Source organism: Bos taurus, chromosome 9 (assembly GCF_002263795.3).
Source record: "Bos taurus isolate L1 Dominette 01449 registration number 42190680 breed Hereford chromosome 9, ARS-UCD2.0, whole genome shotgun sequence".
NCBI classification, from domain to species: domain Eukaryota; kingdom Metazoa; phylum Chordata; class Mammalia; order Artiodactyla; family Bovidae; genus Bos; species Bos taurus.
Genome location: NC_037336.1, coordinates 49,935,358 through 49,961,226, shown reverse-complemented (window position 1 = coordinate 49,961,226; position 25,869 = coordinate 49,935,358). Strand labels below are relative to the sequence as shown.

Below are 25,869 nucleotides of genomic sequence, written 5' to 3'. Positions count from 1 at the left end.
AATTATATTCAGTGTGAGCTTGAATTTTCAAATCCATCTGTTTTCTTCATATCTGTAGACAATTTATTTATATCTACTTTTTTAAATAGAAAAGAGATGGAACAACAGTTTCCTCATACTTTAAACCTTTTGAGTTCTATGCAATAACCATTTCTTTTAGAATAAAATCAAGGGGAGAGAAATTATTTCACAGCTGCTCTGTGTCTAAGCACTAATGAAAAACTTCCCAATACAGCTAAGGTCTGTTTCTGTGATTCTCTTCTCTAGGCACCTATCACACTTTATAGTTAAGTATGTATTTATGTGTTAGCATTTTTAATGCTAGCTGGCTCATAAACATTGCAAAGGCAGGAAAATATTTTGTTTGTCAGTCTATGTCTGAAACGATATATTACCTGAAATATGATAGGTGCTCAAAAAATATTTATAGAATGAAGGAAGAAAGGAAGGACTCAAGATTTATAATAAGTCTAACACTTCAGAGACTCATACTTGTTTTTATCACCAAGTAGCATTTTAAACTCCAGTACTTTGGCCACCTCATGAGAAGAGTTGACTCATTGGAAAAGACTCTGATGCTGGGAGGGATTGGGGGCAGGAGGAGAAGGGGACGACAGAGGATGAGATGGCTGGATGGCATCACTGAATCGATGGATGTGAGTCTGAGTGAACTCTGGGAGTTGGTGATGGACAGAGAGGCCTGGCGTGCTGCGATTCATGGGGCCGCAAAGAGTCGGACATGACTGAGCGATTGAACTGAACTGAACTTAACCATTTTATTAATTTTTACTTTCATGGATGCTGTTTCGGTTACCTATTGCTTCAGAACAAATTGCCCCAAAGCTAATGGTTTAAAATGTAAACAATTTTGTTATTTTTCACTATTCTGTGGCTTGGCTGGGTGGTTCCTCTGTTGCCCTCTTCTGGGTCACTTACTGTAAATGCTGGACAGTCAGCTGGGCTGTCAGATCCAAGATGGTTCAGTTGTGTGTGGCAGTTGGTGTTAGCTACCAGCTGGGTTTCCGCAGTTCTGCTCCGGGTAGCCTCTCATCCTCCACTAGGCTAGACTGGCTCTCCTACACAGTGTCTTAGTTAATGCAGGATTCCAAGAAGGCAAATGTGGAAGCTTCAAGGCCTCTCGAGGCCTAGACTTTGGAAAACTTTTCCTCTAAGATTCAGTACAAGGATGCCCACTCTGGCCACTTCTGTTCAACTTAGTACTAAAAGTCTAATTAGGCAAGAAAAAGGAATAAAAGACACCAAATTGGAAAGGAAGAAGTAAACTTTTTTCTCTTTGCAGATGACATGATTATATATGTAGAAAATCCTAGACTCAACAAAAAACTATTAGAACTAATAAATGAATTCAGTAAAGTCTCAGGAACATACAAAATCAACACACAAAGATGAGTGAAATTTCAATGCGCTAACAATAAACTATCTAAAGAAATTAAGAAAACAATCCCATTTATAATACCAACTGAAAGAAAAAAATAGGAATAAACTTAACCAAAGAGGTGAAAGGCTTGTATACTGTAAATTAAAAACATTGATGAAAGATATTAAATGAAACACCAATAGAAACATATCCTGGGTTCATGAATTGGAAACAGTAATATTGTTAAAATATCCATATCACCCAAAGTGATCTATACATTCAGTGCAATTCCTACCAAAATCCCAATGACATTCTTTACAGAAATGGAAAAAACAACACTGAAATTCATATGGAAATAGCCAAGATCCCCAATAGCTAAGGCACTCTTAAATAAGAGCAAAGCTGGTGGCAACTACTGATTTCAAAATATATTAAAGGCTATAATATTCAAAACAATATGGTACTTGTACCAATGAAACAGAATAGAGAACCCAGAAATAAATCTATGCATTTATTGTCAACTGATCTTTGACAAGGTGCCAAGAATACACGTGGGGAAAGGAGGACCTCTTCAATAAATAGTATTGGAAAAGCTGGATACCTACATGCAGAAAAATGAAACTGGGCTCTTATCTCACACCATATACAAGTCTCAACTCAAAATGGATTATATATTTAAATTTAAGACCTGAAGCTGTAAAACTAGAAGAAGAAAACATATGGGAAAATTATCTTGACATTAGTCTTGGCATTGGTTTCATGGATATGACATCAAAAGCACAGGCAATTGATGTTTGATCAAATAAAGGTGCTTCTGCAAAACAAATAAAAACAAACAAAAAACCCCCCAAAAAAACCTATCAATAGAGTGAAGAAACAACCTATTAAATGAGAGAGAATATTTTCAAACCATGTATCTAATGGGAGGGTTAATGTCCAAAATATATAAGGAATTCAAATAACTCAAAACAACCTGATTAAAAAATGAACAATGGACCTGAATAGACATTTCTCCAAAGAAGACATACAAATAATTAACAGAGGATATATTGCTCAACATCATTAGTCACCAGGGAAATCCAAATCAAAATGACAATGAGATATCACTTCAAACCTGTTAAAATGGCTATTACCAAAAAGATAAATGATAAATGTTGGCAAGAATGTGGAGAAAAGGGAACCCTTATACACTGTTGGTGGAAATGTAAATTGGTCCAGCCATTATGGATAGCGGTATGGTAAGTTCTCAAAGTAAGATGGATGAACCTAGTGCCTCTTAATACAGAGTGAAAGAAGTCAGAAAAAGAAAAACAAGTATCATGTATTAACACATATATATGGAATCTAGAAAAATGGTACTAATTAATGTAGTAGAAAGACGCTTACTCCTTGGAAGAAAAGTTATGGCCAACCTAGATAGCATATTGAAAAGCAGAGATATTACTTTGCCAACAAAGGTCCGTCTAGTCAAGGCTATAGTTTTTCCAGTGGTCATGTATGGATGTGAGAGTTGGACTATAAAGAAAGCTGAGCACCAAAAAATTGATGCTTTTGAAGTGTGGTGTTGGAGAAGACTCTTGAGAGTCCCTTGGACTGCAAGGAGATCCAACCAGTTCATTCTGAAGGAAATCAGCCCTGGGATTTCTTTGGAGGGAATGATGCTGAAGCTGAAACTCCAGTACTTTGGCCACCTCATGTGAAGAGTTGACTCATTGGAAAAGATTCTGATGCTGGGAGGGATTGGGGGCAGGAGGAGAAGGGGACGACAGAGGATGAGATGGCTGGATGGCATCACTGACTCGATGGATGTGAGTCTGAGTGAACTCCGGGAGTTGGTGATGGACAGGAAGGCCTGGCGTGCTGCGATTCATGGGGTCACAAAGAGTCGGACGCGACTGAGTGACTGAACTGAACTGAATGTAGTAGAGAATGGACTTGTGGGCACTGTGGGGGAAGGTGAGGGCGGAATGAATTGAAAAAGTAGCCTTAGCATATATATATGATCATGTGTAAAACAGATAGTGGGAAGTTGCTAAATTACACAAGGAGCCAACCTGTCTCTCTGTGATGACCTAGAGGGGTGGGATGGGGATAGGAGGGAGGCTCGGGTGGGAAGGGATATTTGTATATAATTATGGCTGATTCATAATTGTATGTTGTATGGCAAAAACCAACACAAAATTGTAAAGCAATTTTCCACCAGTTAAAAAGTAAACAAAATTTTAAAAAGAAATATAAAAAATAAAATTGTTATAAAGAAATAACAGAACTGCCACATGATCCATCAGTCCCACTTCTGAGTACATAACTGAAAAAAACGAAGTGCTCAGTATTAATTAAATTTATTAGCAAAAGATAGATACTTGCTTTGAAGTTTTTCAGGGAGGTAGCAAATGTACACAGTTTTATAAGTTAAGAAAAGCACCCCACTTTATTTAAGATGCTACAGAAGCAAATGTATTCTCAGTAGAAATCAGGCAGTATTTTAGAAAATATTTTTGCTTTTGATTAGGGGGTGACTTTATACTTTTAAATAGGATTTTGATAGAAGAGAATACCTTTAAAGCTGTATCCCAGAATTGCATTCCTAATAATAGTGTGATGAAATCCAGGATAGCTTTTCATCCTCAAGAAACTCAAAGCTTTATTTTCAGGATGTAGTGTTAAGATTTTCAGTTGTTAAGGTAGCAAGTGCTTGTGGGTTTGTTGCTATAGAAATATAATTTATTTCAAAATTATTTACATTTGTTCCCTCAAACTTGTGCCTGAAAAAAGTAAAACATTTTATGAGGTGTTTAAATCAATTTTGATCATTTTATATGATTTATTTATGTGTTTGGATTGAGTATTTATTAGCAGCGAGGAAATCACTTGGTGGCGAATTCTTTCATTGAGTAATAGAGATGAGCACATGTAATCTTAGAAGAAAATGCATCAAATGTTGATTGTCAATCTTGTTTTTTTCCCTCAACTTTGTGATGTGCATTTTCCCATGTTAGTGTTTCTGATGGAGTGCAGTATACTAGTTATGTGAACATTTATTGTTGTATTTTGGTTTCCCAGAGGCACATCAATGGCACATTTTACAAATCCATTGAATTTTATCTTAACTTTGTTTGCTTATTTATTTACTCTTGGCTGTGCTGGGACTTCACTGCTGTGTGGGCTTTTCTCTAGCTGCAGCGAGTGGAGGTTACTCTCTGGTTGTGGTGCACATGGGTTTCAGTAGTTGTGGTGTGTGGGTTCAGTAGTTGCGGTTCCCAGTCTCTGGAGCACAGGTTCAAGAGTTGTAGCATACAGGCTTAGTTGCTCCACCACCTGTGGGATTGTCCCGAACTAGGAATAGAGCCAGCGTCTCCTGTATTGGCAGATGGACTGCTCACCACTGAGCCACCAGGCATGCCCTTCCATGTAATTTAGAGTTGAGAAATTGCTGTAGATTGTTTTCTGGTTCACCCAAGAAGGTAGAGTTGATCTGCAGGAAACAGGAGACACTGGATATCCAGTCCTTGAGACTGGATGATGTCTTAGGCAATTCCAAATTTTTTTATTTCATTGGAGCCCAGCATAGGGGTAAATTGTTCTGTAAATGTTGTTGTTGTTTAGTTGTTAAGTCTATTGCGACCCCATGGACTGTAACCAACCAAGTTCCTTTATACGTGAGATTTCCCAGGCAAGAATACTGGAGTGGGTTGCCATTTCCTTCTTCAGGGATCTTCCTGACCCAGGGATTGAACCTGCCTCTCCTGCGTTGGCAGGAGGATTCTTTACCACTGAGCTGCTAGGGAAGCCCCCCTGTAAATGCATATTGAGTGATAAATTTGCAAACACCAGAAATCAAAATACCAATTTAGCCTACTGTTTTACATGGACTATGGCTGTGTCTGAGCTAATAGCTGAAAGGGCAAATGAAACAATTTGCTGCTATCCCTTTTGGGTGAAGTCAGAAAGGAGTTATAGCTGTAGGCTTACCCTTAGGTGAGAGAGGAGGCTACCTATGGAAGGAACCAAATTCTTGGCACAGAGAGGTGTCAACAAAAAATGGGATATTAAAAAAAGATATTGATTGTTAAATTTTATATTTTGCTCTGGGCTCATTCCATTGAGCTCTTTGAAGTAAATGGAAAATTAATATTTGCCTTCCTGACAAGAAGTCCAAAGCAATCAGGAAGACTGGGATATTTTTTAAAAAGTGTACAACTTCTAAAACATAATTCAATCCAGTCTTAATTTACTCACTGAAGCCTCAGCAATTTGTTAAGGCATTTGGTGTGGATTTTTTCTTACTAGTTCTAAGAAAATCACAGGGCTGGTTTCTCTCTGCTCACATTAGGTACAGGTCCCTGGGCACACACTGCTGCTGCTGCTGCTAAGCCACTTCAGTCATGTCCGACTCTGTGCAACCCCATAGACGGCAGCCCACCAGGCTCTCCCGTCCCTGGGATTCTCCAGGCAAGAACACTGGAGCGGGTTGCCATTTCCTTCTCCAATGCTTGAAAGGAAAAGTAAAAGTGAAGTCTCACAGTCATGTCCGACTCTTAGCGACCCCATGGACTGCAGCCTTCCAGGCACCTCCGTCTGTGTGATTTCCCAGGCGAGAGTACTGGAGTGCATTGGACTATGTTAAAAATTATTTGATCTAACTGAGGTTCATTTGATAGTCTCTAAAGTATCTTTCAGGTCCAAGGTTCCATGATCACAGTGACATCATACCTTTTAAAAGGTAGAATTACTGTACAGTAATTCCTGGGACGGCAAATGTAATGCAAGTGCCTAGATTTCTGAGAATCTGGTGTGATGAGTGCCTTCAGACAATTAGCCATATTCTATACAGTGAGCAAAAACAAGACCTGGAGCTGACTGTGGCTCAGATCATGAACTCCTTATTGCCAATTCAGACTTAAATTGAAGAAAGTAGGGAAAACCACTAGACTATTCAGGTATGACCTAAATCATATCCCTTATGATTATACAGTGGAAGTGAGAAATAGATTTAAGGGACTAGATCTGATTGACAGAGTGCCTGATGAACTATGGATGGAGGTTCGTGACATTGTACAGAAGACAGGGATCAAGACCATCCCCATGGAAAAGAAATACAAAAAAGCAAAATGGCTGTCTGAGGAGGCCTTACAAATAGCTGTGAAAAGAAGAGAAGCGAAAAGCAAAGGAGAAAAGGAAAGATATAAGCATCTGAATGCAGAGTTCCAAAGAATAGCAAGGAGAAATAAAGTCTTCCTCAGTGATCAATGCAAACAAATAGAGGAAAACAACAGAATGGGAAAGACTAGAGATCTCAATAAAATTAGAGATACCAAGGGAACATTTCATGCAAAGATGGGCTCGATAAAGGACAGAAATGGTATGGACCTAACAGAAGCAGAAGATATTAAAAAGAGGTGGCAAGAATACACAGGAGAACTGTACAAAAAAGATCTTCATGACCAAGATAATCACGATGGTGTGATCACTGACCTAGAGCCAGACATCCTGGAATGTGAAGTCAAGTGGGCCTTAGAAAGCATCACTGTGAACATAGCTAGTGGAGGTGATAGAATTCCAGTTGAGCTATTTCAAATCCTGAAAGATGAGGGTGTGAAAGTGCTGTACTCAATATGCCAGCAAATTTGGAAAACTCAGCAGTGGCCACGGGACTGGAAAAGTTAAGTTTTCATTCCAATCCCAAAGAAAGGCAATGCCAAAGAATGCTCAAACTACTGCACAATTGTACTCATCTCACACGCTAGTAAAGTAATGCTCAAAATTCTCCAGCGAGGCTTCAGCAATAGGTGAACCATGAACTTCCAGATGTTCAAGCTGGTTTTAGAAAAGGCAGAGGAACCAGAGATCAAATTGCCAACATCCGCTGGATCATTGAAAAAGCAAGAGAGTTCCAGAAAAACATCTATTTCTGCTTTATTGACTATGCCAAAGCCTTTGACTGTGTGGATCACAATAAACTGTGGAAGATTCTGAAAGAGAAGGGCATACCAGACCACCTGACTTGTCTCTTGAGAAATCTATATGCAGGTCAGGAAGCAACAGTTAGAACTGGACATGGAACAACAGACTGGTTCCAAATAGGAAAAGGAGTACGTCAAGGCTGTATGTTGCCACCCTGCTTATTTAACTTATATGCAGAGTATATCATGAGAAACGCTGGACTGGAAGAAGCACAAGCTGGAATCAAGACTGCAGGGAGAAATATCAATAACCTCAGATATGAAGATGACACCACCCTTATGGCAGAAAGTGAAGAGGAACACAAAAGCCTCTTGATGAAAGTGAAAGAGGAGAGTGAAAAAATTGGCTTAAAGCTCAACATTCAGAAAACGAAGATCATAGCATCTGGTCCCATCACTTCATGGGAAATAGATGGCGAAACAGTGGAAACTGTGTTAGACTTTATTTTTTTGGCCTCCAAAATCACTGCAGATGGTGATTGCAGCCATGAAATTAAAAGATGCTTACTTCTTGGAAGAAAAGTTATGACCAACCTAGATAGCATATTGAAAAGCAGAGACATTACTTTGCCAACAAAGGTCCATCTAGTGAAGGCTATGGTTTTTCCAGTGGTCATGTATAGATATGAAAGTTGGCCTGTGAAGAAAGCTGAGTGCTGAAGAATTGATGCTTTTGAAGTGTGGTGTTGGAGAAGACTCTTGAGAGTCCCTTGGACTGTGAGGAGGTCCAACCAGTCCATCCTAAAGGAGATCAGTCCTGGGTGTTCATTGGAAGGACTGATGCTAAAGCTGAAACTCCAATACTTTGGCCATCTGATACGAAGAGTTGACTCATTGGAAAAAAACCCTGATGCAGGGAGGGATTGGGGGCAGGAGGAAAAGGGGTCGACAGAAGATGAGATGGTTGGATGATGGCATCACTGACTTGATGGACATGAGTTTGAGTGAACTCTGGGAGTTGGTGATGGACAGGGAGGCCTGGCGTGCTGCAATTCATGGGGTCCCAAAGAGTTGGACATGACTGAGCGACTAAACTGAGCTGAACTGATAACATATTTTACTAATTAGTAAATCTTTAGTAATTCGTCATTGTTCAGGAGAAACTATGTTAAGGAAATAAGAAATATTTTTACATAAGAAAATATTAAGAATAGAAGTGACAAACTACAAATAAATTAATATGTAAGCAGTTTTTATTCATTGATTTGTATTAATCAAAATTTAAATGAGTCACCTAAAATTGAATAAGTATGGAGGAGGGACACAGTTATGAGTTTACATAATGACAAATACCTAAATATTAATTAGATAAATGAAACCGATCATTGATTTCTCTTACAAGTAAACATGTATACATATCATGAACACAAATACAAAATACACAAAAAAATCTCTGTCAGACCAACTCTGCCAATCTGCATGTATATGTTTATGCATAGAAAAACTATATAAAGGCAGAAAAATAAATTTAGTTTTCATGCTTTCTCTTTTATACTTTGATTAAGTGCTAACTTTTTAATATAACTCTTAATATATTAAATTAAAATAATTCACTGACCACTTTATATACTGGACTTATGTGAGGCATATTGGAAATGTTATTAGAAAAATGTCTGTTGGTTTAAAGCCATTTACAGTGTTAGAATCATATATTTTCCATATTAAAAAGACAATGGAGGTAAACTCTTCCATTGCTTTTCAATTATCAAATAATAACTTCTGTTTATGGTGACAGACCCTGTTTATTTATAAGACCCATTGTGTTGGGTCTTCACATGTCCGGGTTATTCACTGAACCCTGATCGCTTAGAGAATCGAGAATGAAGGTTCCAGGAATTGTAGCCACAGCACAGCTTTTGATGGGAACTATAAAAGGACACCCAGCCTCTGTGTGTGGCTCTCTGGATCTCAGTTACAGAACTGAAATATCTCAGATATGACCTGTCTCATTTGTAGTTCTCATGCTGTTTATACAACCTTTCATCCAGCTATGCATTTGGATATTATCTTGTTCCAAAATGGTCTCTAAAAGATCTAGAACCAAGTACAAAGTCATCTGTCTTGATAAGTAAGATATAAAAGTGGAGATCAGGTTATTAAAAATCTGGTTTCCATGACTCTTTTATATAAAGGTCTGATTATTATTAAAAATCAGCATCAGTTTTAAATGGCCATAGAGCAAGCAGTTTTAAGTATTTAGACAAAGGAGGTGGGCTTACAAATTCAGTCCAAATCTGAATACAGATTCAGTTCAAATAAAATAAAATATTTACCTTTGTTGAGAGTGTTGGCTTTAAAAGCATTTTTTCTTACTATATCAAAGGGCATATTTTATACAAATCAGAAAAGGAAAATACAGACATAATGAACATCTATGAGATTAAAAGCTCATTACTTTCTGCAGTCTTGACCAAATATACACTCTAACCTAAAGAGAATGTGCCTGAGTGGGCTTAATATCCTGAAAAGTGAAAGTGAAAGTGAAAGTCACTCAGTTGTGACCGACTCTTTGCAATCCCATGGACTGTAGCCTGCCAGGCTCCTGTCTCCATGGAATTTTCCAGGCAAAAATACTGGAGTGGGCTGCCGTTCCTTTCTCCAGGGGATTTTCCTGACCTAGGAATTAAACTGGGGTCTCCTGCATTGCAGGAAGATTCTTTACTGTCTGAGCCACTGCTGCTGCTGCTGCTGCTGCTGCTAAGTCACTTCAGTCATGTCCGACTCTGTGCGACCCCATAGACGGCAGCCCACTAGGCTCCTCCATCCCCGGGATTCTCCAGACAAGAATACTGGAGTGGGTTGCCATTTCCTTCTCCAATGCATGAAAGTGAAAAGTGAAAGTGAAGTCCTCAGTCGTGCCTGACTCTTCTCGACCCCATGGACTGCAGCCTACCAGGCTCCTCTGTCCATGGGATTTTCCAGGCAAGAGTACTGGAGTGGGGTTCCATTGCCTTCTCCGTCTGAGACACTAGGGAAGCCCAAATATAATGCAGATGCTGGTTTCTATCACTTGTAGATAAGAGAACAAAGCTAAATGCAAAATAATATGCATAAACTTATTTCTTTAAGAATATGAACTCATTTCTTTCAGACTTAGTTCTTTTTCTGTAGGGGTGTAGGAGAAAGCAAAAAACCCAACAACAATAAAACCCAATTATTGGCTCTCTTCACGATGATGGGTACAGGTTGCCAAGGGGTGCAGTAAGAAGAAACAGGTAGACCTGGATGTCAGTCTAGCTCTCATGTGCTGTGCAGTGTTACAGCCACTGCTTAACCTTTCTGAGTCTGAGTAAACTGAGGTGATACTTAACCTCCCGGGTGTGTCATATGTAATCTTACACGTTAGGGTTTCCCAGGTGGCACTAGTGGTAAACACCCTTCCTGTCGATGCAGAAGATACAAGAGATGTGGGCTTGATCTCTGGGTTGGGAAGATTCCCTAGAGGAAGGGGCTGCAACCTGCCCCAGTATTCTTGCCTGGAGGATCCCATGGACAGAGGAGCTTGGCAGGCTATAGTTCACAGGGTCACAAAGAGTTGGATACAATTGAAGTGACTTAGCACAGATGTAATATTACTTGTTATATGTGTTCATTACATGCTTATGGTCATGCTAACAGATAGGGCTAATTACTGAAGGCATTAGATTAGACCACATGAAATTGGCATTTTTATAGATTTAAAAAATGGCCAAATTTCAGGTCTCATTGCAAGGTGCTCCCCCCTTAGGAAGCTCAAGGGCACTGTTACAGTGAGGCCATAGTGTACATGGCACGGTCAATTTCCTTGGTGAGTTTTCACCTGATGATCAGGGATGGCCATATCCATCAGTGACAAGTTTATAAGATACTGGAAATAACATCAACAGGCATGGAACTCTGGTCTCTTTGACTATCACACTTCCTAATGTCTACACAGACAATTATTTTATGTGTCACTAAGGTTAGTATATTAAACTCACTGCATTTGAGTGGTTACAGCACTGTTTCTAAGTTGTAGGGACACAAGAATCATGGACCACAAGCACACTGTTTAACCTGCTGTTTCTAATAATACCAATAACATAGGCAAGCTTGTCTAGACTTTTTTTTTCTATTTAAAAAAAATTTTAATTGGAGAATAATTGCTTTACAATATTGTGTTGGCTTCTGCCATACAACAACATGAATCAGCCACAAGTACACATATGTCCCTTCCCTCCTGAACCTCTCCTTCCACCCGCATCCCCATCCCATCCCTCTAGGTTGTCACAGAGCACCAGGTTGAGCTCCCTGTGCCCATACAGCTGCTGCTGCTAAGTCACTTCAGTCGTGTCTGACTCTGAGCGACCCCATAGACGGCAGCCCACCAGGCTCCCCTGTCCCTGGGATTCTCCAGGCAAGAACGCTGGAGTGGGTTGCCATTTCCTTCTCCAATGCATGAAAGTGAAAAGTGAAAGTGAAGTCACTCAGTCATGTCCAACTCTTTGCAACCCCACAGATTGCAGCCCACCAGGGTCCTCTGCCCATGGGATTTTCCAGGCAAGAGTACTGGAGTGGGGTGCCATTGCCTTCTCCGTGCCCATACAGCAGCTTTCCACTAGCTATCTATTTTACACACAGTAGTATACATATGTCAGTGCTACTCTCTCAAGTCGTCCTACCCTCTCCCCTGGCTGTATCCAAAGTCTGTTCTTTACATCTGTGTCTCTACTCCTGCTGTGCAAATAGGTTCAACAGTACCTTAAAAAAAACTAGGAATAAAACTACCATATGACCCAGCAATCTCACTACTGGGCATATACCCTAAGAAAACCATAACTGAAAAAGACACATGTATGCCAGTGTTCATAAAGGTCCGTCTAGTCAAGGCTATGGTTTTTCCAGGGGTCATGTATGGATGTGAGAGTTGGACTGTGAAGAAGGCTGAGCGCCGAAGAATTGATGCTTTTGAACTGTGGTGTTGGAGAAGACTCTTGAGCATCCCTTGGACTGCAAGGAGATCCAACCAGTCCATTCTAAAGGAGATCAGCCCTGGGATTTCTTTGGAAGTAATGATACTAAAGCTGAAACTCCAGTACTTTGGCCACCTCATGCGAAGAGTTGACTCATTGGAAAAGACTCTGATGCTGGGAGGGATTGGGGGCAGGAGGAGAAGGGGACGCCAGAGGATGAGATGGCTGGATGGCATCACTGACTTGATGGTCTTGAGTCTGAGTGAACTCCAGGAGTTGGTGATGGACAGGGAGGCCTGGCGTGCTGCGATTCATGGCGTCGCAAAGAGTCGGACATGACTAAGAGACTTATCTGATCTGATCTGAGGACATAGAAGCAAGCGAGATGTTCATCAGCAGATGAATGGATAAAGAAGTTGTGGTACACAGATACAATGGAATATTACTCAGTCATAAAAATGATGCATTTGAGTCAGTTCTAGTGAGGTGGATGAAGCTGGAATCTGTTATACAGAGTGAAGTAAGAAAGATAAAAACAAGTTTTGTATATTAACACATATATACAGAATCTAAAAAAATGGTACTGTCTAGACTTTTATGATCCATGTCCTCTCCTCAAAGCTCTGTTTCAAGATGTTTTCCATATTGTTGATTTCCTTCTCAGTCACTCTCCTTTGCACTTGAGACAGGCGTTTCCGGAAATTTCCACTCAGCAGGATGTAGAGAAAAGGGTTGATGCTACTGCTGGCATAGCTGAGACAAATGGAGAGGTAATATCTCAGACAGAAAGCCAGTGAGGGCTGCTCCACCTGTTAAGTTCACCAGTTGCATCACGTGATAGGGGGCAGCACTCAGGATAAAGATCGGCACCAGCGCCAGCACCATCGTGGTCAGCTTCATCACTCTCTGCCTTGGAACACTGGGATTGTAGCTGTAGAGGAAAAGTTTGGAAAGACAGAACATGACCATAGAAATTATGGGCAATGGTTTCCCAGAACTCTTTGGCCAGTCCATAATATCTCTGCAGTGAAATGTAAAGCTCATTTTTCTTCCTACTTATTCAGAGTGCTGTAAAAATACCCTTTTTCATCCCACTAAAATTTTCCCTGATTTTCCAAAGCTGGAGAATTTTGAGAAACAAAATAAATAACATAGGACTTAATTATAATCCAAAATATCAAATAAAGATGTATGAATCTACGTTCATATAAATAATTGAATAATATGTGGGAGAAGAGACAAATCTTCTTTACAGAAAAATTCCAAATAATATATATAGATACTCCCCTTTCCAGGAGTTCAATGTTAATTCTCACCCTCCTTCTTTTCCCTTTGAAGGTAGACTATACTTAATGACTCATTTTCAAATAATAGAATAGAGGAAGAGATAAATACTAATTTTGTATCAGAGAAGCCTGGCAAATACTACCTTAACCAGGTGATCAAGATTAACATCAACAGAGCTGTCGTGTAGTTATCACATACCCCCCAACATGTTGTGATGAGACTTCTCCTAAAATACCTAACCAAAGTCTAATCGTGATACACTATCAGTCAAACCCAGATTGGGGGACATTCTACAGGATACCTACTCAAGTGCTTACTTAATATTATCAAGGTTATGAAAAACAAGGAAAGACCAGAGGAGACAACTGAATGCAGTGTGATCTCCTGGATTGAGTCTTGGAGCAGAAAGAGGACTTTAATGGTAAAACTGGTGCAGTTCAATACAGAGTAGAGTTTGGTTAATAGTAACATACCAATGGGAGAAGGCAATGGCAACCCACTCTAGTACTCTTGCCTGGAAAATCCCATGGACAGAGGAGCCTGGTAGGCTGCAGTCCATGAGGTCACTAAGAGTTGGGCATGACTGAGCGACTTCACTTTCACTTTTCACTTTCATGCATTGGAGAAGGAAATGGCAACCCACTCCAGTATTCTTGCCTGGAGAATCCCAGGGACGGGGGAGCCTGGTGGGCTGCTGTCTATGGGGTCGCACAGAGTCGGACACAACTGAAGTGACTTAGCAGCATCAGCAACATACCAATGCCATTTCCTTTGTTTTGACAAATGAATCATGGCAAGATGTTAAAGGGGAAACTGGGTGAGGAATATATGGAAACTCTCTGTACTATTTTTGCAACTTTTCTGTAAATTTAACTTTATTCTAAAATTTAAAAATACTTAAAATTTCCAAATTTTGTCCTGTTCTGTCATATTTAGACATTTCATAGAGATTTCTCTGGGACATGACTGAAACAGATGAATAAGCCTGGAGAATATTATAAAGGAAAAGTATGGTGGCTAGAAGTCATTCTAAGATAGTGATTCTTCTGCAGCTCATCAGAGTAGGCACCATTATTCCTCTAACTTATTGCATCTGAAGGATAACTGGGCAGTATGAACTTTGTTTCATAAGATGCTCTTAACATTTCTGAGAAAAGTGTTAGGAGCAAAGTGATCTGATTTGGAGAACTGTTTTAAAAAAGCTTGAGTATCCTCTCCAGCTGTCAATGTCATAATATTCCATATGCTTCCATTTCAACCTTTTCACCAACTCCGCTCCCCATGATACATTTAGAAACTATTTTTTTCCCCTGTAACTGTGGCTGCTTCCTGTTCCCATTCTAAATAGTCTACTTTTAAAATAATATAATATATCCAAAGAATTTAAAGAAGTCAATAAAAATGTCATGGGCGAATAGACCACCTAAACCTCTGGTACCAGGTTCTGCCACAAATTTTGACTAATGGTGGTAAAATTGTTCACATATTCTTTTTTTTTTCTTTTCACATATTCTTTTTTTTTTTTTTTTAAATCTTTACCGTGTTATGTATCATGTATGGGGAAACCCAGCAACTTGTCTTTTCAAAAGAAATACAATGATATATTCTAAAGACAAATTTTAATAATGATCTTTAACCTAACATATAATCACTGACTCATTTGAACAACTTGATATATACAATTTCAGTGGAAAATAATTTAGATTTATTCATGTAGCTTTAGAGATGGACTTCCCTAGTGGCTTAGTGGTAAAGAATCCACCTGCCAATTCAGGAGATGTGGGTTTGATTCCTGGGTTGGGACGATCTCCTGGAGAAGGAAATGACAACCTACTCCAGTATTCTTGCCTGGAAAATTTCATGGACAGAAGGAGCCTGGTGGGCTATAGTCCATGGGGTCACAAAAGAGCCAGACACAACTTAGTTGCTAAATGACAAACAACAACAAATATTTAAAGATCCTTCCTAAGTTATTGTCTTTAGGTAAGTTTTTGGCTTTATTTAGTCCTAATTGACTTTATTCTAAGTATTCAAATATTAATGAAATCCTGCTTCTCTACACTAAAAATGTCACAAAAATGAAAAGGCTATAAATTATACACAGTATCTAGGATCTTTACATATGTACACAACTCTGTAAAATGTACAAATAAAACATTTAAATAACAGTGGTGATGACAAACATACATTTTTATGAAACCATTACATCATTAATTTCAATATTTATCATTAAGAGATCCTCAAATCTCAGAACATGACTTATTTTCATAACTGAAAATAAGTCTTCAGAATATGACTTATTTTCTGCTTCAGAACATGGCTTATTTTCTGAAAATGCCTTACATAGACATTAATGCCCATATGTCTGAGCTTGGCATGTTTCAAGTGACTGTTGCTTAAGTTCCTTTTGTAGATATCTTAGATTTCTGAATTGTTCTTTTAACAAATAAGACGTACACTTACCATCTGGCATCCTTATTCTGTTGATATATGTCCCAAATATAGCATAAAATTAAAATATAGCACATCAAAATCAAGGGCGAAGGGAAAAAGGAACTTGTTATCATCAAATACAGAGTATACCTATAAAATGAGAGAGAGGACATGACTGTTACATTCACAATGCTAGAACTGATTTTCATGGTTTATGATTCTCTGATTTTTCAGGGCCCAGAATAACAGTGCTTGGAGCAAACGTTAAGGATCCCTGGGTCCTTTCACGTCCAGAGGTGTGAAGTCACGCTTTTCGTTATTCACAGACAACGACTCTTCCCTCGCCAGCCCTTCTCAGCAGCCAACGCTACTGAGTACAGAACAAGTGAGCGTGCTTATTATTGTTATTATATTTAGTGTTATTAGCAACAAGAGGCCATAAGTGGCATTTGTTCTGTAGCAGGCGCTGTGCTGGGTGCTTTACTTATTTTAACCCACTGAATCTGTGCATCCCCATGAATACAATGCCAGTAACATCTTCATGTTGCAGAAGAGGAAACTAAGACACAGGTTACTAGCTGAGTAAATTAGGTGGCTTGCCTAAGGTTACTCACACAGTAAGTGGCAGAGGTGAGATTTGAACCCAGTGGTAACTGAGGCTCCAGATGGCCTCTCAATGGGCACTCAGGAGGTGGGTGTGCATGCTTACTTGCTCAGTCTTTCTTACTCTCGTGACAGTATGCACTGTAGCCTGCCAGGCTCCTCTGTCTACGGGATTATCCAGTCAAGATTACTGGAGTGGGGTACCATTCCCTTCTCCAGGGGAATCTTCTGTACCCAAGGATTGAACCCAGGTCTCCTGCAGATTCTTTATCTTCTGAGCCACCAGGGAAGCCCCAGGAGGACCTGTTGTCAAATCAGCTATTATTTCCCTATTCTCCACCAGGGAGAGCTCTCGCGTGCGCCACTCCGTTTCTGCAGAGACACCAGGTGTCCTTCCTGGCAGAACTCTGGTGTCCTGTGCTGTATGCTGTGCTTGGTTGCTCATTCACGTCCAGCTCTTTGTGACCCCATGGATTGTAGCCCTCCAGGCTCCTCTGTCCATACTCCAGGCAAGAATACTGGAGTGGGTTGCCATGCCCTCCTCCAGGGGATCTTCCCAACCCAGGGATCAAACTCAGGTCTCCCACATTACAGGCAGATTCTTTACCGTCTGAGCCACCAGGGAAGCCCAAGAACACTGGGAGTGGATAACCTATTCCTTCTCCAGGGGATCTTCCCGACCCAGGAATTGAATCCTCCTGCATTGCAGGCGGATTCTTTACCAGCTGAGCTACCAGGAAGGCTCTGGAAGAAGGCAACTCGGATTGGGTGGGTGTGGACAGGGTGGCAGAAAAAGAGCTCTGGGACCACAGATTTTCTGAACATAGCACAGTAGTCCCAGCCTTTTGTTCATCTTGAGGACTTAATTCTGAGAGAAACAATAGAATCTGAAACCTCAGAATGTCCCTTACCATAACCAACATTAAGAAGCAGAAACAGCTGTAGGTGCAAAATAGTTAGTCTTTGTTTATTTGACACAGGCCGAAGTCTTGTAGTTGTATGGTGAGCTTCAGGTCCTGCCCTCCTTTTAGACAGGTGGGGCCCAGGTTAATCTATCAGCCCACTGTGATTAAACATCACTTTACCTTGAGATGGGCTGATGGTTTCTGTCTGTGAGTGGAGCCAGTGCTGGTGTGAGAAATAGCAAATAAATAATCATGGTATTAATTTTACTGTTGCATTCCTCTGGAAATTTCTTGCTGCTGGATTCTTGGCCTTGTCAGGCCTCTGGCTCCATCCCTCTTGGGCTGTGTCTATGTGATGCAGAAATGACTTCTCTATTTGACAAGTGGTGGTATGGGAAAAAGGAATCTGCCAGACCGACTTGCCATAATGTATGTAAAAAGCACCAGCACAATACCTGGCCCTTAGCAGGAGATCGAAACATTTAATTAGGGATTACAAATGCTCTGTTGAAAGTTTCAACTAGAAAAATTTTGACCTGGGTTCGATCCCTGGTCCAGGGAAATCCCACATACTTTGAAGCAACTAAGCCCGCTAGCCTCAACTACTGAGCCCTTGTGCGTCTAGAGCCCATGCTCCTCAGTGAGAAGCCACTGCCATGAGAACATGCGGTGCCTGTGCACCGCACCTGGAGAGTAGCCCCACTCTGCAACTGAAGAAAGCCCATGTGCAGCAATGAAGACCGAGCACAGCCAAAAATAAATACATGAATCAATAAAAAATGAAAACATAAGAAGTGCCTGTGTTGGTTGCTGTATTGGTTTCCTAGAACTTCCTGTAACAAATTACCACACACCGGATGGCTTAAAAGGACAGAAATCTGTCTCTCAGTTCTAGAAGCTGGAAGTCTTAAAGCAAGGTGTTTGCAGAGTTGTTCCTTTTTGAGGTGTTGAGCATGTGATCTCCCAGCCTCCCTGGAGTTTTATGGTCATGCCTGGTGTTCCTGGCTTACAGACCCTGGCTTACAGACATCATTCCAATCCCTGCCTCTGTCTTCACCTGCATGCTCTCTGTGTGTCTCTGTAAATCGTCCTCTCCTTATCAGGCCTCGGTCATTGTATTTAGAGCCCACCCTAATCCAGTAAGATGTCATCTCAAATTGATCATATCTGCAAAGACCCCATTTCTATGTAAGATCATATCCACAAGTGCTGAGAATTAGGACTCAGATAGATCTTTTCCAGGGACCCAGCCAAACTCCAGCTGCATGTTGACAAGGATTGAGTCTCAGAACTCTAGACCATTTTGTGATGTCCACCTGTCCCTTGATTGCTATGTTCCCACTGAAACTGGCCTCCATGGATCTTTAAGATGCATATTTAAATATAGTTGCACCCATTGAGGTTACATGATTAAGTGCAAAATTTTTTTCTAAAGGTTACCCTATCCTTAAAAATCAAACTATCGACTTGATGGTGGGAAGCAGAGAACTTAAGTGGAGAGACGGGCCCGGAGAGGCTCCCTAAGGACACTCCGTGTGGCTGCTCACATGTTCACAAGGAGGATGAAGCACTTCACAACTTAATTCAACTCTATTTTTCTTAAGTTTTAACAACCTACCAGAGTACATCATGAGGGGATGTTAAATCAAAAGCACAACTCTCAGCGCTGTCTTTAAATTTGATGACCTTCGAGTAGACCCAGACAGGCAACACCAGAATGAAGGAAGCTGCCCAGAGGCCCAGATTGATGCAGGTTGTCTTGTACCCGGTTCTCCAGCTTGTCAGTTGAAATGGCTGGACGAGAGCCAAGAACCTGCAAAGCCAGTGGAGAAGGGTTTGGGAACAATCAATAAAAGCACTGAGCTCCAAGGATGAAAGGTTCATGACAAGAGTAAATTATTAGTATTATGATCCTTCCTGAAGCACACCTCTATCAGGGTGAAAGAAAGTTATATTTTTAAAGAGCTGGCTGGTACTTGTAGAGAAAACAATTCTTGACCCTGTAAGTCTGAATAAACCACTCACTGATACACAGCAGTCACTTCCATAAAGACCCTGAAAATGGTACATTGCTATGCAAACTTTTTTAGGTTTGCTGACCCTTTTATAGTTATTTATTTATTTGGCTGTGCTGGGTTTTAGTTGTGGTCTTAGTTGTGACACATGGCATGTGGCATGCAAGATCTTTCGTTGCAGCATCCAAAATGCAGCATGTGGGGTCTAGTTCCCTGACTAGGGATCGAACCCTGCACCCCCTGTGTTGGGAGCACGGAGTCTCAGCCACTTGGACCACCAGGGAAGTCCCACAACCTTTTTATTTACAAAGGTGCTTCCCTTGTGCAGGAGGCTCTGGAAAACTGTATCTGAATGAGGGTAGGGAGATTCCCTCCAGATGGGAATGGCCTGCTTCCCAGGAGGGTGTACGGATATAGGACAGGAAGGAGGCTGGTGGGAGGATCCCCAGCAGCATGAGGTTCGGGCACCCAGGACAGACATCCTGCTTAGATGGCGTTAGAGTCAGGGCCAAAGGCTCTTAGAGGTTCAGGTCACAGAAGTGACCTGAGTAATCAGAGTAATCAAACAGAGTAATCAAACATGACTAGTACAGACAATGCAGATTCCTCAGAGAACTGAGGCTTAAGGCTGATAGGGGTGCAGAAATGGACTAATTTCATGGGGAAAGGGTTCTATTTTTCTTTTTTTCCCCCATTTTGATCCAGAAGAAAGATAATCGTTAATTAGACTTGAAAATCCTGATACAGCAAGCATGTTTGGTCCTCCAGTAAATCCAAGAATAATTTTTCAGAGACAAGCTAAAGCATGAAAAAGAGAGCTCAGATCCAGAGGAGGGGATTTGAGGAAGCACGGTTTTGAGGGGGCTGGGGGCTGTAGGAAAGCAGGATTAGTGGACGTTCAATAAATGTGAAATATGGTCTATGGTCTATTAATTTTCTCCAGAATTTTGTAGAGCTTCTTAATGAAGATTTATGAAAATGGAAAAGTCTCTGTCTCCTCGCTTTTCAATTTTGCACTCAGTTAAGGGAGCCCTTGGCATGCAGGGACAGGCTTGTGGCCCCGGGTACCTCAGCCACCCCTCCTTCTCTGCCCTGCATCTGCGTTACCAGTCACCTGTCGCTAAGGAGACAAAGTCCCCTTCCCTCCCTGCTGAGGAAGGGAATAGGTAGTGATTGTACAGCAGCCCCACCATCTTTCTGTCTGGGATTAAAGACAATGGAGTCACGGCATCGATGGGTTAGGGAATCGTCTCTGATGACCTTCCCAGCTGAAAACCCTTCAGTGACTTTTCTTTGCCTTTCAGATAAAATTCAGAATTCTCCCCATGACCCTTGAGGTCTTTTTCCACCTGGCCTTCCTGTCACTCAGGCTGAAGTTTGTGCCCGTCTCTGGCCTTCCCTCAAGTTCTGTGTCTTTCAGTGCCAGGTACCTGCTATTCAGCCCATCTGGCAGGACCTACCTCTAGTTCCTCCTTCCCTCTGATCCCCACTAGGTCTCCCTCTTGGAGAAGCTTCCTCTGACCACTCACTCTATACGAGGGCCCATGACTATAAATTTGGATATTAGGGGACTCTACTTTTCCTTCCTAGGATGTATCATTATGTGGAGATAATAATACACATTTACCCATGTGACTTTTCACAGAATGTCTGTCTACATCTGTGGAATGGAAGCACCATGAAGGCAGCAGCCTTGGCTATTAGTTTAATGCTGCTGTATCTCATGTGTCTTGCATGGTTCCTAGCATATGGTCCATGCTCAATAAATATTTGTTAAATGAATGAATAGGGAATTTTGGCTTCTGTTTACTGACTTGGTTGTTGTTCCAGAAAATTTAATTAAAAAAAGTAACCACTAACAAAAGTCTAGGTAGCTTTCACCTGGAAGCAAATATTTTTAATATTTTGGGTGTCTAAAATTTTTTTCATATGGCTTTAAAGGTAGGAACCTACTATTAAAATATTTCATATACTTGCAATTATTAACTAATCAGAGAAAGGAAAATGAAAGAGTTTGGGGAAACACTTGGTATTTATGGTCTACTAAATCGGAGATCAAACCAGTCAACCCTAAAGGAAGTCAACTGTGAATATCCATGGGAAGGACTGATGCTGAAGCTGAAGCTCCAACACTTTGGCCACCTGATGCAAAGAGCTGACTCACTGGAAAAGACACTGGTGCTTGGGAAAAATTGAGGGCAGGAGGAGAAGAGTAGAGAGGACCAGATGGTTGGATAGCATCACTGACTCAATGGATATGAGTTTAGGCAAACTCCAGGAGGTGGTTAAGGACAGGCAAGCCTGGAATGCTGCACTCCATAGGGTCACAAAGAGTCGGACATGGACTTAGGGACTGAACAAATCGAACATTAAAATAAATATATAAATAATATCACATACTGATGCACTGACAGTTTTGGAATTACAGATAAAACTTCATTCCTGTTTTACAAAATTACACATTTTCTTGAATTTTTGTGAATTTAGTAGAGTTAGAACTACGAGAAATTCCAGAGGCTGGGAAAAAATTTCAGTATTACAAAATCTTCATTTGTCTCTGGCTATGTGATTCTCTGGGAGAAAGATAAAGGCCTGAGTGTCTTTATTTGAAAGTAAAATTTTAGCATTTTGTGCCCATAAGGTTAAAAAAAAATACATGCTATTCAATTGTGTAAGATACACATGCACACATATACACACTCAGAAAAACCCTGTGATGATTAGGAAATGTTCTGTGGTCTGTTCTAAGGCAGACAATGTGATTTCAATTTATTTGCAGTAAGAGGTTTACAGAAAAGGTTCGGTTTCCCCCTCTTAAAAGAAAAAGCCAATACTCTTCTGCCTTCATGGTACGTACGTGGTATGAAGAAGCTTTTATTCTGCTGAGAACGGGATCACAACAGTGAGGCTCGTATTTTAAGTTGCTTCTCTGAAGTGGGTTCCAGCCCTGCACAGGGCCCTGGCCCTGGTGTTGGAACCCTAAACTTACCAGGCTTTATTCCACACACTGTGAGCTTTGGTGGTATCAGCTGAACTAACCAGATATACCTACCTAGCATGTAGATTAAAAAATGTGATGTTAATTATAAGTTGAGAAGTATACTCTACATATTCTGAGAATTCTTTTGTAGAAAAGCAGCAGGATTAAAAAAATGCATTAAACATTACCATCATTATTCACGCTTGAATAATAACGACCCAGCAAATTTGATTTATATGAACGCTGTTATTCCTTTGTTCAGCCGTCTGATGAACTGCTCACCACTTCCCAACCCTAAAGGCCCTGTTGGAAGGGTAAAAGAGGCAGAGCTCAAGAAAGAGTCCTCCATGGACTCAGAGGAATTTAAGACTAGCATTCATTCATTCATAATAGTGTTTGAGTGCCCATATGCCAGGCACTGTTACATAGACACTCGGAATGTACTAGTGATCAAAGATCCTGCTTTTGTGTAATTCACATTTGATGTATGGGGGAAGCTAGACAATAAACAACACACACTTATCTCTGTATACCAAAGACATTAAAGTCTAATATGTTTAAAGCAAGAGAGAAAGAAAAAGTAGATCAGAGCAAGAGGGACTAAGTGTGCTGGGTTGGGACTGGGGTGGAAAGAAGGCGGATGGAGATTTTACATGGGTTTTTCTCTGAGTGGGCATATTACTGTTGTGCTTTTTACTGTTGTCTTCAGGATTTGTTTCTGTTTGGGGCATGCTGCTAAGACCTGGTGTGAAAATCCATACCATCTAGATGCCACAGGGAACATCCTAACCTCCTAGCTCACAGGCTTCCTAAAAGAAGCCAGATGGTGAGGTAGTTGCCAGCTACCTGCCATCTCTAGAGTTGGACAGCCTGGCTCTGAACTGGGCTTCAGCACTCACTGGCTCCACAAACATCTCACCATCACCATCATCTCCTTGAGTAACATTAGCTTACGAGCTTGGTAAACATGGCTATGACATGTTCTGGGATTGTTGTTCAGTTGCTAAATCAGGTCCAACTCTTGTCAACCCCATGGGCTGCAGCAGTCCAGGCTTCCCTGTCCTTCACTATCTCCCCAAGTTTGTTCAAATTCATATCCATTGAGCTGGCAATACAATCTAATCATCTCATCCTCTGTTGTTCCCTTCTCCTTTTGCCTTCAATCAATGTTCCGGGATATGTCTGGTGATGTAAAATGGCAGCATTTGCATCAATTGATCCTAACAGTGAGTGCAAAGGATGGTCTTCTTGTAACTCTGACTTCTCTTCATAGCTGTAAAGGAGCCCTCTACTTCATGTATTCTCTAAAGCTGCTAGGTGATAACAAGGGTATGTGAGATGTGAAACTTACCAGAAAGAACCCTGAAGGGAGTGAGGAGAGCCACTTCAGTTCTCAGCTCTGCCACTGACTCTGTGTGTCTTTAGCCTTTTCCTTTACTTCTGAGGACTTTGGCTTCCTTTTTTGGCTTCCTTTTTGCAATAATGATGGGCAGGGGCTGGGGGAGTGAATTCATTCTGGTTTCTGGTATTTCATGATTTTGTGGGCTTTTTTCTTGCAGTCAATTGTAAATAAAACTGAGTTGGAAAGAATGATTGGGGAAGAGGAAATGTTCAGTGTTTTAAGTTTTCCATTAAAAATGGACCTCTGTGCAAGGTGGAAAATATTAACTGGTTTGTCCTACAATGAAACAAATGAATGGAGAGGAGCTTTGCTATTACAAACCAGCACTGATGTTGCTGAAATCGGGATGACCTCGAAGAAGTACAGGAACCTCTAAATTAGGTTGAGATATTTCAGAATCTCTTCACTTACCTGTCCACACTCATTACAGTCATGATGGCAGTACAGGCAAACTGGTTACAGCTATCCAGGGATGTGATGGTCCTGCAGAGAGGCCCCCCAAACACCCACTGTCCTCCTTGGGCCCACTGGTGAATAAGAAATGGCATTCCAATGATATGGACCAGACCAGCCACAGCCAGGCTGCAGAAAAAAATGTCAGGAATCGTTTTTTTCCTGGACCCAAAAGACATGGAGGGAAAGCTGAGGATTGACATTGAGAGGGCACGCCTTCAGTTTATGCCATCTGTTAACAGATTTTTCAACTGCTAAACTTAAGTTTAAAAGTTAAAAGGAAACCACCACATATGCACATATGAATGCCTTGTCTTGTGTATATTCAAACGTTTTAAACTATTTGTTTGATAACTGCCTGCCGTGGTTTAAAAATATGTCTACAAATCAAATTCTTTGATATTGCTTTCAGGAGGGCATGGCCTAATTCCCTCCCTTTGAGTGTGGGTTGAACTTAATAACTCACTTTTAGTGAATAGGATGTGGTGGAATGGACAGTAATGGCATTCAAAATTTGGACATAAAGGCATGGAGGGGTATTCTCCTTGCTATCTCTTGGATTGCTTTCTCTGGGGGAAGCCAGCTGCCATCTTGTGAGATAATTCAAGTATCACTATAAAGAGGTCCACGTGGAAAGGAACTGAGGCCTCCTGCCAACAACCAGCACCAGCTTGCCAGATCTGTAAGGGAGCTACCTGGGAATGGATGCTCCAGTCCCAGCCAAGCCTTTGGATAGTCATCTAAAGATGCACAGCTCGACTGCAACAGCAAGAGAGACCCTGAGCCAGTCACCCAGCTAGGCTGTTCTTGACCCTCAAAACTGTGTGAGATAACAAATGTTGATTGTTTTAAGCCACTACGTTTTTTTTTTTTTTAATACCACGTTTATTTAAGAATGCATTCCAGTATCAAATGACAAAGTTCAACAATGCAAAATTGAAATTATTTTTGCACCAACCTAATAACGTTCAGTTCAGTTCAGTTCAGTCGCTCAGTCGTGTCCGACTCTTTGCGACCCCATGAATTGCAGCACTCCAGGCCTCCCTGTCCATGGTAATACATATGTTTCAGTGCTCCTCTCTCAGTTCTTCCCACCCTCTCCTTCCCCCGCTGTATCCATTAGCCCATTCTCCATGTCTACATCTCCACTGCTGCCTCGAAGATAGGTTCGTCAGTACCGTCTTCCTAAATTCCATATACAATATTTATCTTTCTCTTTCTGATTTACTTCACTCTGTATAATATGCTCTAAGTTCATCTAGCTCATTAGAACTGACTCAAATGTATTCCTTTTTATGGCTGTGATGTTCCATTGTGTGTATGTATGTATATATATATACACACCACAACCTCTTTATTCATTAATCTGTCAATGGACATCTAGATTGCTTCCATGTCTTAGCTATTGTAAATAGTGCTACAATGAACATTGGAGTACATGTGTCTTTTTCAGTTATGGTTTCTTCAGAGTATATGCCCCATAGTGGGATTGTTGTCATATGGTAGTTTTATTCCTAGC

The 25,869-nt window shown here is 40.8% G+C and overlaps 1 protein-coding gene across 1 annotated transcript in view; it reads right to left on the bottom strand.

Moving 5' to 3' along the window:
• Positions 1–12,859: 12,859 nt before the first annotated feature.
• Positions 12,860–25,869, bottom strand: part of MCHR2 (melanin concentrating hormone receptor 2) — a 37,431-nt gene continuing 24,421 nt past the window's right edge. The window contains 5 exon segments of the mRNA XM_024997175.1: positions 12,860–13,084; positions 13,086–13,203; positions 16,023–16,142; positions 19,119–19,313; positions 24,309–24,519. Coding sequence (XP_024852943.1) covers positions 12,860–13,084; positions 13,086–13,203; positions 16,023–16,142; positions 19,119–19,313; positions 24,309–24,519 — 869 coding nt within the window.